Source organism: Podarcis erhardii (genome assembly GCF_964252035.2).
Source record: "Podarcis erhardii genome assembly, chromosome: 14".
NCBI lineage: Eukaryota > Metazoa > Chordata > Lepidosauria > Squamata > Lacertidae > Podarcis > Podarcis erhardii.
In genome coordinates this window covers 54,527,518-54,540,214 of record NC_138503.1, presented here as the reverse complement: position 1 = coordinate 54,540,214, position 12,697 = coordinate 54,527,518, and the positions used below count along the sequence as shown (strand labels likewise).

Below are 12,697 nucleotides of genomic sequence, written 5' to 3'. Positions count from 1 at the left end.
AGGAGGAAGTGCAGGTTGGGGGCAGAAATCTTGCTTGACATATGGAAGAGCATAGAGCAGGGTGGTTTTTTTTTATTTAAATCGTATTTTTATAATTAAATGCTTTTGGAGGAAAAATCTTTCTAAAGATAGTTTTCTGTTTAAGTTACATTATAGTCCAAAGGCTATTCAACAGGAAATAAGGATTTGTTTTCAGTTTTTCATTTGTGCTAAAACTCAGTCTAAGTTTTTTTTAAAAAACAAACAAACCCGTTTAACCAGTTAACAAACATGGATACATATGCTATAATGTTATAGTTTTAGTTAAATTAATTGTTTAAATTATTATTAAGGAAACGATTATTTTTCTCCTTCCAATAAAGTACAGCAGAAAAGTTGTCCAAATATAAACAGTTAACTTTTATAACCTCACAATAATTTCATATTTATCTGTCTATGTATTTCTAATAGTATAGCCAAATCAGTAATTTTTGATAGAACTGTAAAAACTACTCTGAAAATTTATTATTCCAAAAATGAAACCTTTATCTGGTTGTAAATATTAAGATTAAGATTATACCAGCAAGAATGAGTCTTTCTGTAAAAAAAAAAATATTTAATCAAGTCTTACTGACTAGTGATTTAAACAGATTTGATTTAAATCAAATCCACCCTGAAGAAGACAGAGTCACCATTGCTGCTGCCCTCACAAGATCAAAGAGGCTTCATCCTGTGGGCTCAGCTAGATTGGATACCAAGGCCAGACTCTCTCCTTCCTCTGGCCTACAACAAAACTGCCCCAGTCAGAGAGGAGACAAGCTCCAGTACTCGCTGGAAGATGTTTATTTTCCTTTATGCATTTCAGAGTCAAATCTCTTTTGACAGGAACTGTGAACACTTGCAATTTTGGGGAAAATGCAAAATGGCTTCAGAGAAAGTATCACGTTTCCCTTCCTGTGCCTCCGCAATGAATCATGTTCTCCAGGTGATACCAAAAACAAGCAAAGTGGCCTATGACTGGGGTGCCTGAGGGTGTCTTGGTGCCACACTAGGGAGTTCCGGATATAGGTTATCACATGCTGTTATTTAAAACTAGATGGGATATTCTGCTGGTATCCTGGCTTGAATGTTATTGGGGTGGATTTTAATTGGTTAACCCGTTTTGCTGTTGGATTTTATGGGTTTCTATTTGCACATGGCTATAAATGGCTTTAGGAGGCCACTCTGTCCCAAAAATAGCCTAAAAACTTTTTAAATAAAGTAATAATTTGATCAGGAGAGCAGCAATGAAGGATTTTCAGCCATTTCCTCCTCCCCCACCTAAGTCACTCTCCCAAGCTGTGATTAGCCAGGGTGGTGGTGGGGACTCAGGTACTGATTTGTCTTTCCTGTGAAGGTGGAGGGGTGCATATAGATCAGGGGAAGAGCGTAGGAGGAAGCAATTAAAATACGCCCCCCAGCACTGCTTCCTTGACCTCCCTGCAACACACACCTGTCAATATGAAAGTGGGTCAGGAGCAGGAGAATGGAGTGCTGCTGGGCCCCCGTTGGCAGCCTGATCACGTGGGACTGCATGGTGATGAGCCCATTTCTGTCCAGGACTCGTCGGTGGTAATGAAGCTTCCCGGAATCCACCCTAGGATGAGAAAGGATTTTATGAAAATTAAGCACGCCACAGAAGGTGAAAGGAGACAAAAGCTAACCCTGTAGACCAGGCATAGGCAAGCTCTGGCCCTCCAAATGTTTGGGACTACGATTCCCATCATCCCTGACCATTGGTTAGCTAGGGATGATGGGAATTGTAGTCCCAAACATCTGGAGGGCCAGAGTTTGCAGTAGAGTGTAGACCAACAATAACAGGGCCAGAACCTGCATCTTCCAGGGAACCATGCAAGTGCTTAAACTACGTTTGTTGTTTTGTCGTTTAGTCGTGTCCGACTCTTCATGACCCCATGGACCAGAGCATGCAAGGCACTACGTTACACTACGTTAAGCCTGCTTAAAATTAAAGTTGGGATAAGATGGGCTAAAGAATGCATCCCCCAAGCAATCAGCTAGCATTTGCCAGGCCTGTGATGTTTTGAAAGGGCGGGCTCTGGATACAGCTCAGGGTTGTGGCGTGTCCACAGTGATTTGGGGGTGAGGCTTGTCTATCATCATAGCAGCTCCACAAGAGACAGGCTCCAGCCTAACTTGGACATTCCAGAATACTGCTGCAAAACAAACCAAGGCAATCCTATCCTCTTATGCCAGCCCATGGGACAAGGTATCTTCTCCAAACCAGAGGCGGACGTCTGCCCACATGCTAGCACTTCTGCCAGTGAAGCGCCACAGCTGGAGCCAGAATGAGTTACTGCAACAGGCCGCAACCCGGGCACTTACTTGAAAGCTGCACTGAGGTCTCTTTGCAGCTCTCCCTGCCATCGGGCACGCCCCAAGCGCTCCAAAATGCAGTAGGAGAAGTCGGGAAGTTTTAAGTCTGGATCCCCTTCCCATCCTATTAGCGTTCTGTGGCGCAGCATCTGAGAGGCAACGATCACCAGCTTCTCTCCCCACCTGCAAAGCAGTAAGACATGGCAAGGAAGGTAATTTCCCCCATTCCCCAATGAATCACCCACTTTCTGTGCCACAGCAGCATTGCCATCAAGCTATGCAGCATTTTATTTCTTGGGATCATTTTGTGTCTAGTAGCGGCTGCTCAGACTGCATACGTAGGGCTGGAATACGCAAAGCAACGTGGGCACATTTCAACTCACGACCCCACCCAAACAATAGGCTTTCTTGTCCAGATCTCCCTATTCCTGAAAAGACACTGCAAAGCTGACCAAAACTCCCATGAATCTGGAGTGCCGGTGGGCTCAAGAGCCACTTTAAGCAAGCACCACGTAGCAAACCCAATCACCTCTCAGTAGCAAGAGGCTGAAGGAACTTCCACTTACACCTTCACTAATTACTTCCAAGCAAGCAGAGGAACAGCTGACAATTACTAGATTCCCACATTTCCTTCTTCCCAAGATGAGTATCGCAGTTAGTAACAGAACCACAGAAGTGACAAGCAGGGAAAGGTACTTCTTCTCTTGCAGCTTTTTTTTAACAGGATAAACTTGGAAGGAGCAGGCTTGTTGGTTATTAGCCCAAAGCACAGGCGGCTAACCTGTGCCCCTGCTGTGATGTTGCTGGACTGGAATGACGATTCCTAACCATGATGACTGGGGCTGACAGGCGTTGGACACCAACAGCATCTGGAAGGCCACAGGTTAACCACCTCATTTGGTGGCCCTTGTTTTAGCACATTCCCATAAAGGCACCTCTTAATTTCCCTTCGTCCCATCTCCACTTAGCTAGCCTGCGTAAATGGTGCAGACATGTGGTATTCCACCCTTCTTTTGTCCTCCAGGAATAAGCTTTCACACTGATGTGTCAATTGAGAATGACACCTGCCCACCCACATCCACCAAGTCTTAATGATAGTGACATTGTCACACTCCTTCATCTTGTTCCAGGTATGCTTGACACCGGCATTCAAACTTTTACTGGAAAATACACTTTTCTTTCTACCTTATGACAAAGCTATACAATTCTCCTTTTGACTCCGTGGACAGTTCTGCAACAGAATAAATTCAACAGTCCTGCTCCACTTGCCCACTCTGCAGAACTCTGCCCCACCAACAGAGAGCCGGGAGCAAAAGCAACCAGCAAACGCTTACTCACTTCTCATAAGCTTCTGTATATGTGCAAAGGGGCCGTAGGTCTTTTGTTCTGACCAGGTCAGTAATATCCAGCCTCTCTTTAAAATACTGGCACGAACCCTGAATGCCTTCAGGGTGATCCAAAATCATGTGCACAGGATAAATGTCATCTAAAGGAACAGGATCTCTCTTGGTCTCCAGTATTCCTGTTTCAAGATCAATTTCTTCATACCTAAAATGAGAAGAAGAGAATTAGCTCTTCTCAACCCCAGCCTGTCTGCCCAAGATTTGCAGCGAGTGTTTTTTGTTTTAAAGAAGCTCCCCTCATTTCCTCTAAACAAAGATGTTGAAACCTTTCCTCGTAGGGGAGCCGCTCCATCATGTCCTTGTCTCATTTTCATTGCCCTTTTCTGAAGTTTCTATAATATCCTTTTTGAGGGGAGGTGACCAGAACTGTACACAGCACATCCCAAGCCTGATGGCAGGGCCGGATTTAGGTTTGATGCGGCCCTGAAGGCAATGGGGCCCTTTATATATCCAGCTGTCCTTTGTCAACAACAAATTGTCGCTTTTTTCTGTTGAAGATATGCTATATGATAATTGATGGACCTAATAGATATCTAAAGCCATTTGCACATGCAGAATGTAGGCACCCTATATATCAAAAGGAGCAAACCAGTGATATTTGAGGGAGAAGGCTAGCAGGCGGGGCCCAAGACTTACATCATAGGAGCCTACACAACACAAAACACTGTTGCTGTATGTGGGTTTTGTTTTTATTTTTTTTAATCTTATATTTTGGAAATGTGCATCCAGTGGTTTTTTTCTTGAGGAACTCAATGGTACATAGTACTGGAAGCTTTTTTTTCTTCGAGAACTGGAGCATTGGGGGCACCAGGATACCGCCAGTCTTCTCTCAAACTCCTTTCCCCATATCTTGGCGGAGCCTCCCCAGGACTAGAAACGTGAATGACACCCGAGCCCTGGGGGGGGAGATATCCCCTCGGCGGAGCGGGCTCTCCTTCCCGGGAGGCTCCGCTGCTCCTGCGGGGGGCTGGACTAGCTGACCCCTGGGGGCCCCTCCCGGCTCACCGGTCGTAGAGGTGGAGCGGCGGCCGGGGCTGCGGGAGCAGGTAGAAGCGGAGCTGCGCGTGCGCGGCGAGGGAGGCCCAGAGGAGCTGCCGGGCGTCGGGCTCGAGCGGCAGCGGGAAGGGGGGCACGCGGCCGGCCAGGCGCTCCCAGAGGGCCCCGGGGGTCACGCCGTCCAGGCCCTCCAGCGCCACCTCGCCCAGCGCGGCCCACAGCGCCTCCATGGCGCCTCGCCCCCCCGCCCGCCCGCCCTCCTTCCGGCGCGCCGGAAATGACGCGCCCGCCCCGCCCAGCGCCGCTTCCCGCGGGGTCTCCATGGCAACGGCCCAACAGCGGCGCCGGGCAGCCCGGCGAGGAAGAGGAAGAAGAGGAGGAGGAGGAGGAAGATGGAGTGAGCCCCGCCGCGCCTGCCAGGGCCGCGGCGCCCCCGGGAGGGTCCGGCGAGTGCGGGGCGACGGGGCGGGGGGGGGGCGGGCGGGGGGAGGAGCCAGGCGGCCTGCAGGGACTGCTCGTAATTCATCATCATCATCATCATCATCATCATCAGAATAATTGATTTATACTCTGGGCGGCTCCCAACAAAATATTAAAAACACGATAAAAAAGATTTGTAAGATGAAATTACTACCTATTCAGGATGAGTAATGTAATAACTTTAGGTAATGATATATCAAGAATAGGAAAAGGTGAAATGCAGTGATGCAAAATTTAAGTTTGTAAACCATTAGGCGGGCGGGAGGGGAGTCCTTAGGCTCAGTTGCACCAAAGAGATTTAATAAGAGGATATGATGTTACGCAATGTAATTATTTGTAAAACTAATAAAAAATATTTTTAAAAAACACACACGATAAAACATCAGACATTAAAAGCTTCCCTAAACAGGGCTGCCTTCAGATGTCTTCTAAAAGTCTGATAGTTGTTTATTTCCTTGACATCTGATGGGATGTCATTCCACAGGGCGGGCGCCCCCACCGAGAAGGCCCTCTGCCTGGTTCCCTGTAACCTCACTTCTCACAGTAAAGGAACCACCAGAAGGCCCTTGGATCTGGACCTCAGGGTCCAGACTGAACAATGGGGGTTGGAGATGCTCTTTTAGTTATATGATTTTCATTTTCATTATTATGTTGACTTATTATTAGTTCACCAGTAGCTTGAAGGAGCACCACCATGGGCACCCCCAAACCCAGGCATCGCCCCTGCAGCAGACTCCCTGCTTCCCCCCAAACAAGAACACAACCAGCATGTGGGCACCAGCTACTTAGGCAGTCGAGGCAGAATGTCAGGCGTTGGATTTGCAGGGCAACATGTGCCAGCCAGTGAAGCTGAATGTTGGGTTATTATTCAGGACAGTTGGAAGGAATTGCTTTATCTGGAGCCAAATTAAACTGGAATTTACTCCAAAGGGGATAGAGTGGTGGCCTCCAATGTGGACAGCTTTATAAACACTGCCCAGGGCACCTGCAAAAATGTTGCTTTGTTTCTGTTTTTCAGGCTTAACCAAAGGACATGGTGACTGACTTTGATGAGAAACATGATCAACATATAGTATTTCTTCAGCATAGAAACAGGTAGGCTGAAGAATGACCGGCAGGTCAGGAGAACAGATTTTGGGGGCCCTGGCTAGGTCTGCAGCCTGCTGCCTCCTCCGATATGGCAGGAGGCTGGGCAAGGGCCAATGAATCCTGACAAGTCAGAGGCTTTGTGGGTGATGGGCCAGTTGCCTGCTCTGAATGGGCTTGCGCTTGAGCCATCTTTGCTGCTAGAGGCTTAGGGCCTCTCTGGCTTTTAGCAGCTTTGATATGACAGCCGTGGTCATTCCTGGACGAAGACATCCTAGTCATCCTGTTCTAGGTATTGACTCCAAGAGAATTTGCACTAATGGCCAATATGCTACCAGCCCAAATTTAAGGTGTTACTGCAAGGGTATGAAGCCCTAAACAACATGGGAGCAGCCTGTCTGAAGACCTTCTTTCTTCATATATTCACACCTATTCTTTGAGATCTGCTGGAGAAGCATTGCTTGACTGCCTCTTGTGAATGGGACATTCACTCATTCATTCAATTCTTATATAACCCTTTATCCAAAGATCCCAGGGCAGTGTGCAACATTAAAAGCCTATGTAACATGGCATAATGAAAAACAAGAAAACAAAAACCATAGTAATAGTCTCCACACTTTTAAAAGGCTGTAGATTGTTTAATGGCCAAAGGCCTGGGTAGAAAGCAGCACCTTAGGCAGGCAACCTCTTCTTTCCTGGCAGGATTTCTTTATTCAAACATTCTTGATGTCAGCTTAAGACAAGTAGTTTTTACTAGAAATGTATGAATGAATGAATGAATCCTGTCAGGAAAGAATCTGGCTCAGACCATAAAGGTCTTCCTTCTTAGATCTTCCTGCAAGAATCCTCTACACAAACAGACTGCAGACAAGGATGTGAACTTGGAGGTGCCTCTTGGGTAGCATTTTTTAAGGCAGAAAACCAGCTTATGGATTTAAAATACAGTGGTGCCCCGCAAGACGAACGCCTCGCAAGACGGAAAACCCGCTAGACGAAAGGGTTTTCCGTTTTGGAGGCGCTTCGCAAAACGAATTTCCCTATGGGCTTGCTTTGCAAGGCGAAAATGTCTTGCGAGTTCCTGCGGGTTCCCCCCCCTTTTCCTAAGCCGCTAAGCCGCTTATCAGCTGATCCGCTGATAAGCCGCTTATCAGCTGATCCGCTAAAAGCCGCTAAGCCGCTAATAGCCGCTAATAGCGCTAATCCGCTAAACTGTCAATGGGCTTGCTTTGCAAGACGAAAAAACCGCTATATGAAGAGCCTCATGGAACGGATTAATTTCGTCTTGCGAGGCACCACTGTATCAATAAACAACAGGTTTGTAGAAAAGCAAGCAGTAGCTTAGTGAACTCAACAGTCCATCTTGGGGATCCCCAGGAACAACTCCTTCTTCCAGGGCAAGATGGTTCTATATTGTCCTTAAATCTAGCAGACCCTGCACTCTGAGCAGAGGCAGAGGCAGGTTTCAGCAGACTACTTCTCTCACTCAGTGCTCCCCCAAATTTGGATAAATTTTGATGGTATTCCTCAGCTATTTGTAGGAGGATCTCCATCATGGCTTTGTGGAGACTTCTGCCTCACCACAGAAGTCGTCACGGTAGCATTTTCTGTAGAGAGAACGTGATCCTTGGAGAACCCTCAAATCAGAAAATTGGTGTGCTGCATATTTTAGGATATTGAAAGAGCTCAGAAGAAAGGACCCTATGCAGATTAAGCTGGAGCAGCTGGAACAAGGGTTTATTCTGTATGTGAACGGAGCGAACTCAGAACTAACCAACCACCGAAAGAAAGTCAACCCTCAGAACTTTTTCAGAAGTGGCACACGAACAGCAAGGGGAAACTGTGAGTTCCTTCGTGACATAACTATATTGAAACACCATTGAACCAGGAGTAGGCAGAAAGTAAGCTGGTGGTCATTTTCCAGTGTGCCACCTCGTATCTGTTGGCCTTGAGAATCCTTAAATGAAGAAAACTTGGGGCAAGAGTGAAGGGTCTATAGCAAGAGTGAAGGCTCAACACAGAAGTCATCCCCCAGCTCTTAAGAGGTTCTCCTGATCATACCACCTTATTTGTGAATTTGACACACATTGGTGGACTTTAGGGAATCTCTAGCTTTTTAGTAAATCACCCAGTCAAAAGCGGATTCCATCTGCCTTGCATTGTGCCACTGAAGGGTTGATTTCTCTGTTTGGGCACACAGGCTTTCTGCCATGTTCAGAGCCTCGAATAGAAACCAGCTCAGGAAAGGCATTTTGTTCTAGTTGACCCCACCCTCCCATTTCATCTACAATAACTCTCTTCAAGTGATTTTAACGCCTCCAAGATGCTACAGCATCATCTCTGCCCCTTTTAGTCCCCATTCTCAGGTCCTTCTACAGCTAATGAAAGCTGTGATGTGTGTATGTGGTGAAGCATATAGTGAGAAAGGGGCATAAACTGCCAGGCTCACTGCCTGGTGTCCCATGCCTGCCATTACCAGCGCTGCTCCCTAGTCAGCCGACACAGAAGGCATTTTGGGAGAGGAAGGAAGCAGCCAAAACACTGCTGCTGCATGCAAGATGGGCAGCCCTTGCCTGACGGGCCCCTCCCCCCTACAATTTCTAAATTCTAGGACCCTTCAGTACAGCTGAGGATACACCTGCCCTGCAGCTCAAGAGCTGACAGAGCAGCTAGTCCCAGTAACCTCATGGTGTGAGTCTTTCCCACATTTGGAACTGTGTTCCTCTCTGTGCTTAGGGCACACGATAATCTGTAGGAGAGTTTGTGTGTTGAAAGCCTTGCCTCAGGGCAAGGAATGGCACCTGACGGCCTTTGAACCCTCCTTGTTCCAAGACTCTGCTCCAAATTTCCTTTCAGGTTCTAGTTCAAGAGCCCTGTTACAAGACGACGACGACAACAACCTACAAGGGAGGAGCACGCAAAGTGCACCAAGTAAAATCCAGCGCCGAGGGTGGCTCCAGGTAGGGAGGAGGAGGGTGCACACACTTTGCTCCTCGATGGCCCCAGAGTCTGGTTGGGAAAAGAGGCAGAGCAGCTTTTAAACATCACTGGGGTGAGGGGAAAAGCCAGCAGGAGCCAAGGAGTGTCCCATTTGGAACAAATGTCCCTGGAGGATGAAGATGGAAAATGACAGTTTAACTTGGGAAGTGTAGAGCTGGGCACTGAGTTTGTAGCCTAGTCCAAGACTGATGCTCAACCTAACCATTGCACCACATTAGCCCTACATTGCAGGTTCACATTGAGAGCCAGTGTGGTGTAGTAGTTAAGAGCGGTGGACTCGTAATCTGGTGAACTGTGTTAGCGTCTCCGCTCCTCCACATGCAGCTACTGGGTGACCTTGGGCCAGTCACACTTCTCTGAAGTCTCTCAGCCTCACTCACCTCACAGAGTGTTTGTTGTGGGGGAGGAAGGGAAAGGAGAATGTTAGCTGCTTTGGGACTCCTTAGGGTAGTGATAAAGCGGGATATCATATCTTCTTCTTCTTCTTCTTCTTCTTCTTCTTCTTCTTCTTCACATCAAGCCTTCTAGCCTGTTGGTTCGATCCCGCTTAGGGGATTCCTCTTGTTAATGTAGGGCCGAAAGCATGCAAGAGAAAGTGTGAAAACAATGGTGGCCATTAGACTGGATTAAGGCCATTCCAGAGCCCAGAGGATGCGAGGGCAGGCACAGAACATCAGCCAAATAATAGCTGGTGGGATTACAATGGATACTTGCCAGCGTGAAGGCAGTAGCAGATTCCTGTTTATTCCTGAAAAGAGTCAAACTTAACACACACAATGGGGTTTTCCATTTTCCAGAAAGCAGTGCAGATCAAAACAGAAAGTGGATCCAGACTCCATGTCTCTCCTCCTTCAGAGTACTCTGAGGATTTTGAACCTTATGAAAGCCTAAGCTCGCATTCAAGTGACTGTGAACAGGATGACGCTCGCCAGGTATGTGCCTCCACCATTTTGCGAAAAGCATCTTTTATTATCGAAGGTGAAACTCTGGCACTAAGACCAGGAAGCAGTTCTCCCTTCCAAGAAGAGGGTCTTACGTTGATTTTTGTGCCTTGTTTCTTCTTAAGTTCACGCCACACACACACACACACACACACACACACATTTGCAGTTGTGTGTACATATGCACAGACTCAAACTAGCCACCCAGCCAAGGAATTTTAGCGTTTTCAAATATTTCTTCTTGGGTCTTTCACAGGAAGGTGATGTCTCCAGCAAAACTTATGAATCCATTGAGGGTCTTGCATTCATGAGCAGCAACACCAGCTGTTGCATGTGTCATGAAGATCCACTGCTTTACCTTTGGGCTGATTTGTTTTTAATTTGTGCTAAACTGTGGTCTGCAACTTTAAACAATATTTAAGGTAACTGTAAAAAATCCATATTAGGGCAGTAGCTGCATTAGGCTCACCAGAATGTCAAAATAGCGCGCAAGCTTAAAAGTTCTCCTCTTTGTCAGATTTGATGGCAAACAAAGCAAGAGTGGTGGAGGAGGGAAAAAGCTGGATGATCAGTGTCTCTCAGTGGAATGTGGAAAGAAGCAGCAGACATTCCAAGGAGGCCTGTCAGATGCTGTACAGGTTTCAGGTTGCAGCTATGGGAGAAGGAACATGTCGCAGGGAACCTGTATCATTTGCTGGTGCTCTGTGAAGAACACCAAGCTTGCACAAGATGTTGTACCTCTAACTTTCTCCCCTCTCATCAGTTTTTGCAAGTGTGGTGTTTTTTCTCCCTGACAGAAACTACCTCCAAGATGCTTACCTTGCCCTGCAGAGTGTCGGAAATGAAGTCTGGTGGATGTTGGCAGCATCCCCAGGGTTTGCTCTTGGCAATTTGCCTCTCATAAGCAGAGAAGCATCAGGAAGTTTATTTACTGCTACTTCTCTGTCTGTTTCCAGAGTCTCAAATCTCCAGAAAGCACAATCCCCACTGGCTATATCCTCTCCGTTCCAAGGGCAGAACAAAGTATGAGCAATTATGCTGAAAAGGAACAGTTGCTTCTCAGCATGGAGGACATGAAGGTAGCCTTGGGTTTGCCTGGTGGGCAGCATCTCCAGAACCCTGACGAGAGGAATCAAAAGCTCTGCTGGACTTGGGCAGGAGCTCTTCATAGGTGCCCCCGCCCTGACAATGACAGCCCCTCCTTGAGAGAGGGGTCTTTCTCCCTCAATAGCCTTTGGTTTTTCTCTTACTGCACAACCTAGGTCTGTTTACTGCAAGTGTTCCATCAGGCTTATGGCTTCGTAAACGTGTTTAGGGTTGCAGTCATGGTCTCCCTCATCTGCATGCTCTCCTATTTATTGACAGCCTTTTTATCTGTGTCATTCTCCAAAGGATACCCTCAATGGCTGTGGCAGGGAGGGGTCCCAGGTATAGAAACCTTCATCAGAGTACTCTCCAACAAGGACAGGATTGCTCATGCAGCACAGTCCATTCAAACCAAGGCAAAGCGCAGAGCATCAGTCTAGGTCCAGACCTGATCTGGAGTCAAGGTCCAGAAAGAGTCCAAGGTCAATAATACCCCAGGGAGGCCAGGCAAGGCACAGCAAGGCAGACTAGACTCAAGCTGTAAGCAACAAGGGGTCAGCACTCTGCATTGTTTCCCGAAACTGGAAGACTTAAGAGGAAGGCCTTATGTACCTTGACCTCCTAGACCACACATTGAGCGCAGCTGCTGGCTGTGAAGGAATATTGGGGATTGCTTAATCATGAGTAGACACCCACCTCACAAGGAGACCAAAGACCCTGCATCCAGAAGCGCACACATGCCAGTGCTCTTTGAACTGGACCTGAAGCTTTTGGTCCTGATGCCCTGTGGGGTGGCTCCACCTCCTCTGGTGGTTCTAGGTTTTTTTTGGTTAGATGTCAATCTGAAGGGCCTCTCAGGGCGATCCTCAGGTCCAGGGGGCCCTGCCTGCTGCTCAGGGTCCTCGACCTGTCGGGTGCTTGGATCTTCCTCTGAGGACTCTGTGTCGGGTCACACACAGTCCAGGGCTTGGCAAGACTCATCCCTCTTGTTCAGTCAAAAAGTCTCCCAGAGTGACTTTGCAATGATCACTGGTAAGACAGTCCTCTAAGGCTGAGTCTAAACAACAAAATACACAAGGAAAAAGGGGTGAGGAAGAAATAAACAAGCTCTGGTAGAACAAGGGGTGCAGAGAACTGAGGATTTGAGCTTCATTGTGCAAACTGTGCTTTCTTTTGGCTGGGTGACTCATCTGAGTTCTCCTAGCTGTGATTCTGGGTGTTCCTGGGACCTGCATAGAGCTAACAGCTCCCAGCAACAGCCGCTGCCTCCTGATGGCCAGACTTTGATTCACCCTGCACCTCTTCATTGTCGCAGCATGTTGGATACGCAAGGGGATTTATAGCAGAATCTTACAT

General features: G+C 47.4%; 2 protein-coding genes across 10 annotated transcripts in view; one reads left to right on the top strand and one right to left on the bottom strand.

Annotated features, from left to right (window-relative positions):
• The window catches only part of GTF3C1 (general transcription factor IIIC subunit 1), a 38,440-nt gene extending 33,444 nt beyond the window's left edge, over positions 1-4,996 (bottom strand). Inside the window, exons 1-4 of one of the 2 annotated variants that reach the window (XM_081839470.1) lie at positions 4,761-4,996; positions 3,691-3,900; positions 2,362-2,535; positions 1,472-1,615 (exon numbers count right to left, since the gene is read on the bottom strand). In XM_081839470.1, coding sequence (XP_081695596.1) covers positions 1,472-1,615; positions 2,362-2,535; positions 3,691-3,900; positions 4,761-4,981 — 749 coding nt within the window. In that variant the 5' untranslated portion in view covers positions 4,982-4,996. Of the gene's footprint in view, positions 1-1,471; positions 1,616-2,361; positions 2,536-3,133; positions 3,199-3,690; positions 3,901-4,760 lie in introns of those variants that run through there. The other variant, XM_081839471.1, reaches the window with a different exon arrangement.
• A 74-nt stretch (positions 4,997-5,070) lies between these two features.
• Positions 5,071-12,697, top strand: part of KATNIP (katanin interacting protein) — a 32,279-nt gene continuing 24,652 nt past the window's right edge. For 3 of the 8 annotated variants that reach the window (XM_081839515.1, XM_081839516.1, XM_081839509.1), the window contains exons 1-6: positions 5,072-5,216; positions 6,250-6,326; positions 7,987-8,156; positions 9,171-9,274; positions 10,112-10,246; positions 11,212-11,334. In XM_081839515.1, the coding sequence (XP_081695641.1) occupies positions 6,265-6,326; positions 7,987-8,156; positions 9,171-9,274; positions 10,112-10,246; positions 11,212-11,334 (594 nt within the window). In that variant the 5' untranslated portion in view covers positions 5,072-5,216; positions 6,250-6,264. Of the gene's footprint in view, positions 5,217-5,344; positions 5,368-5,397; positions 5,417-6,249; positions 6,327-7,986; positions 8,157-9,170; positions 9,275-10,111; positions 10,247-11,211; positions 11,335-12,697 lie in introns of those variants that run through there. The other 5 variants (XM_081839511.1, XM_081839510.1, XM_081839513.1 and 2 more) reach the window with 5 other exon arrangements.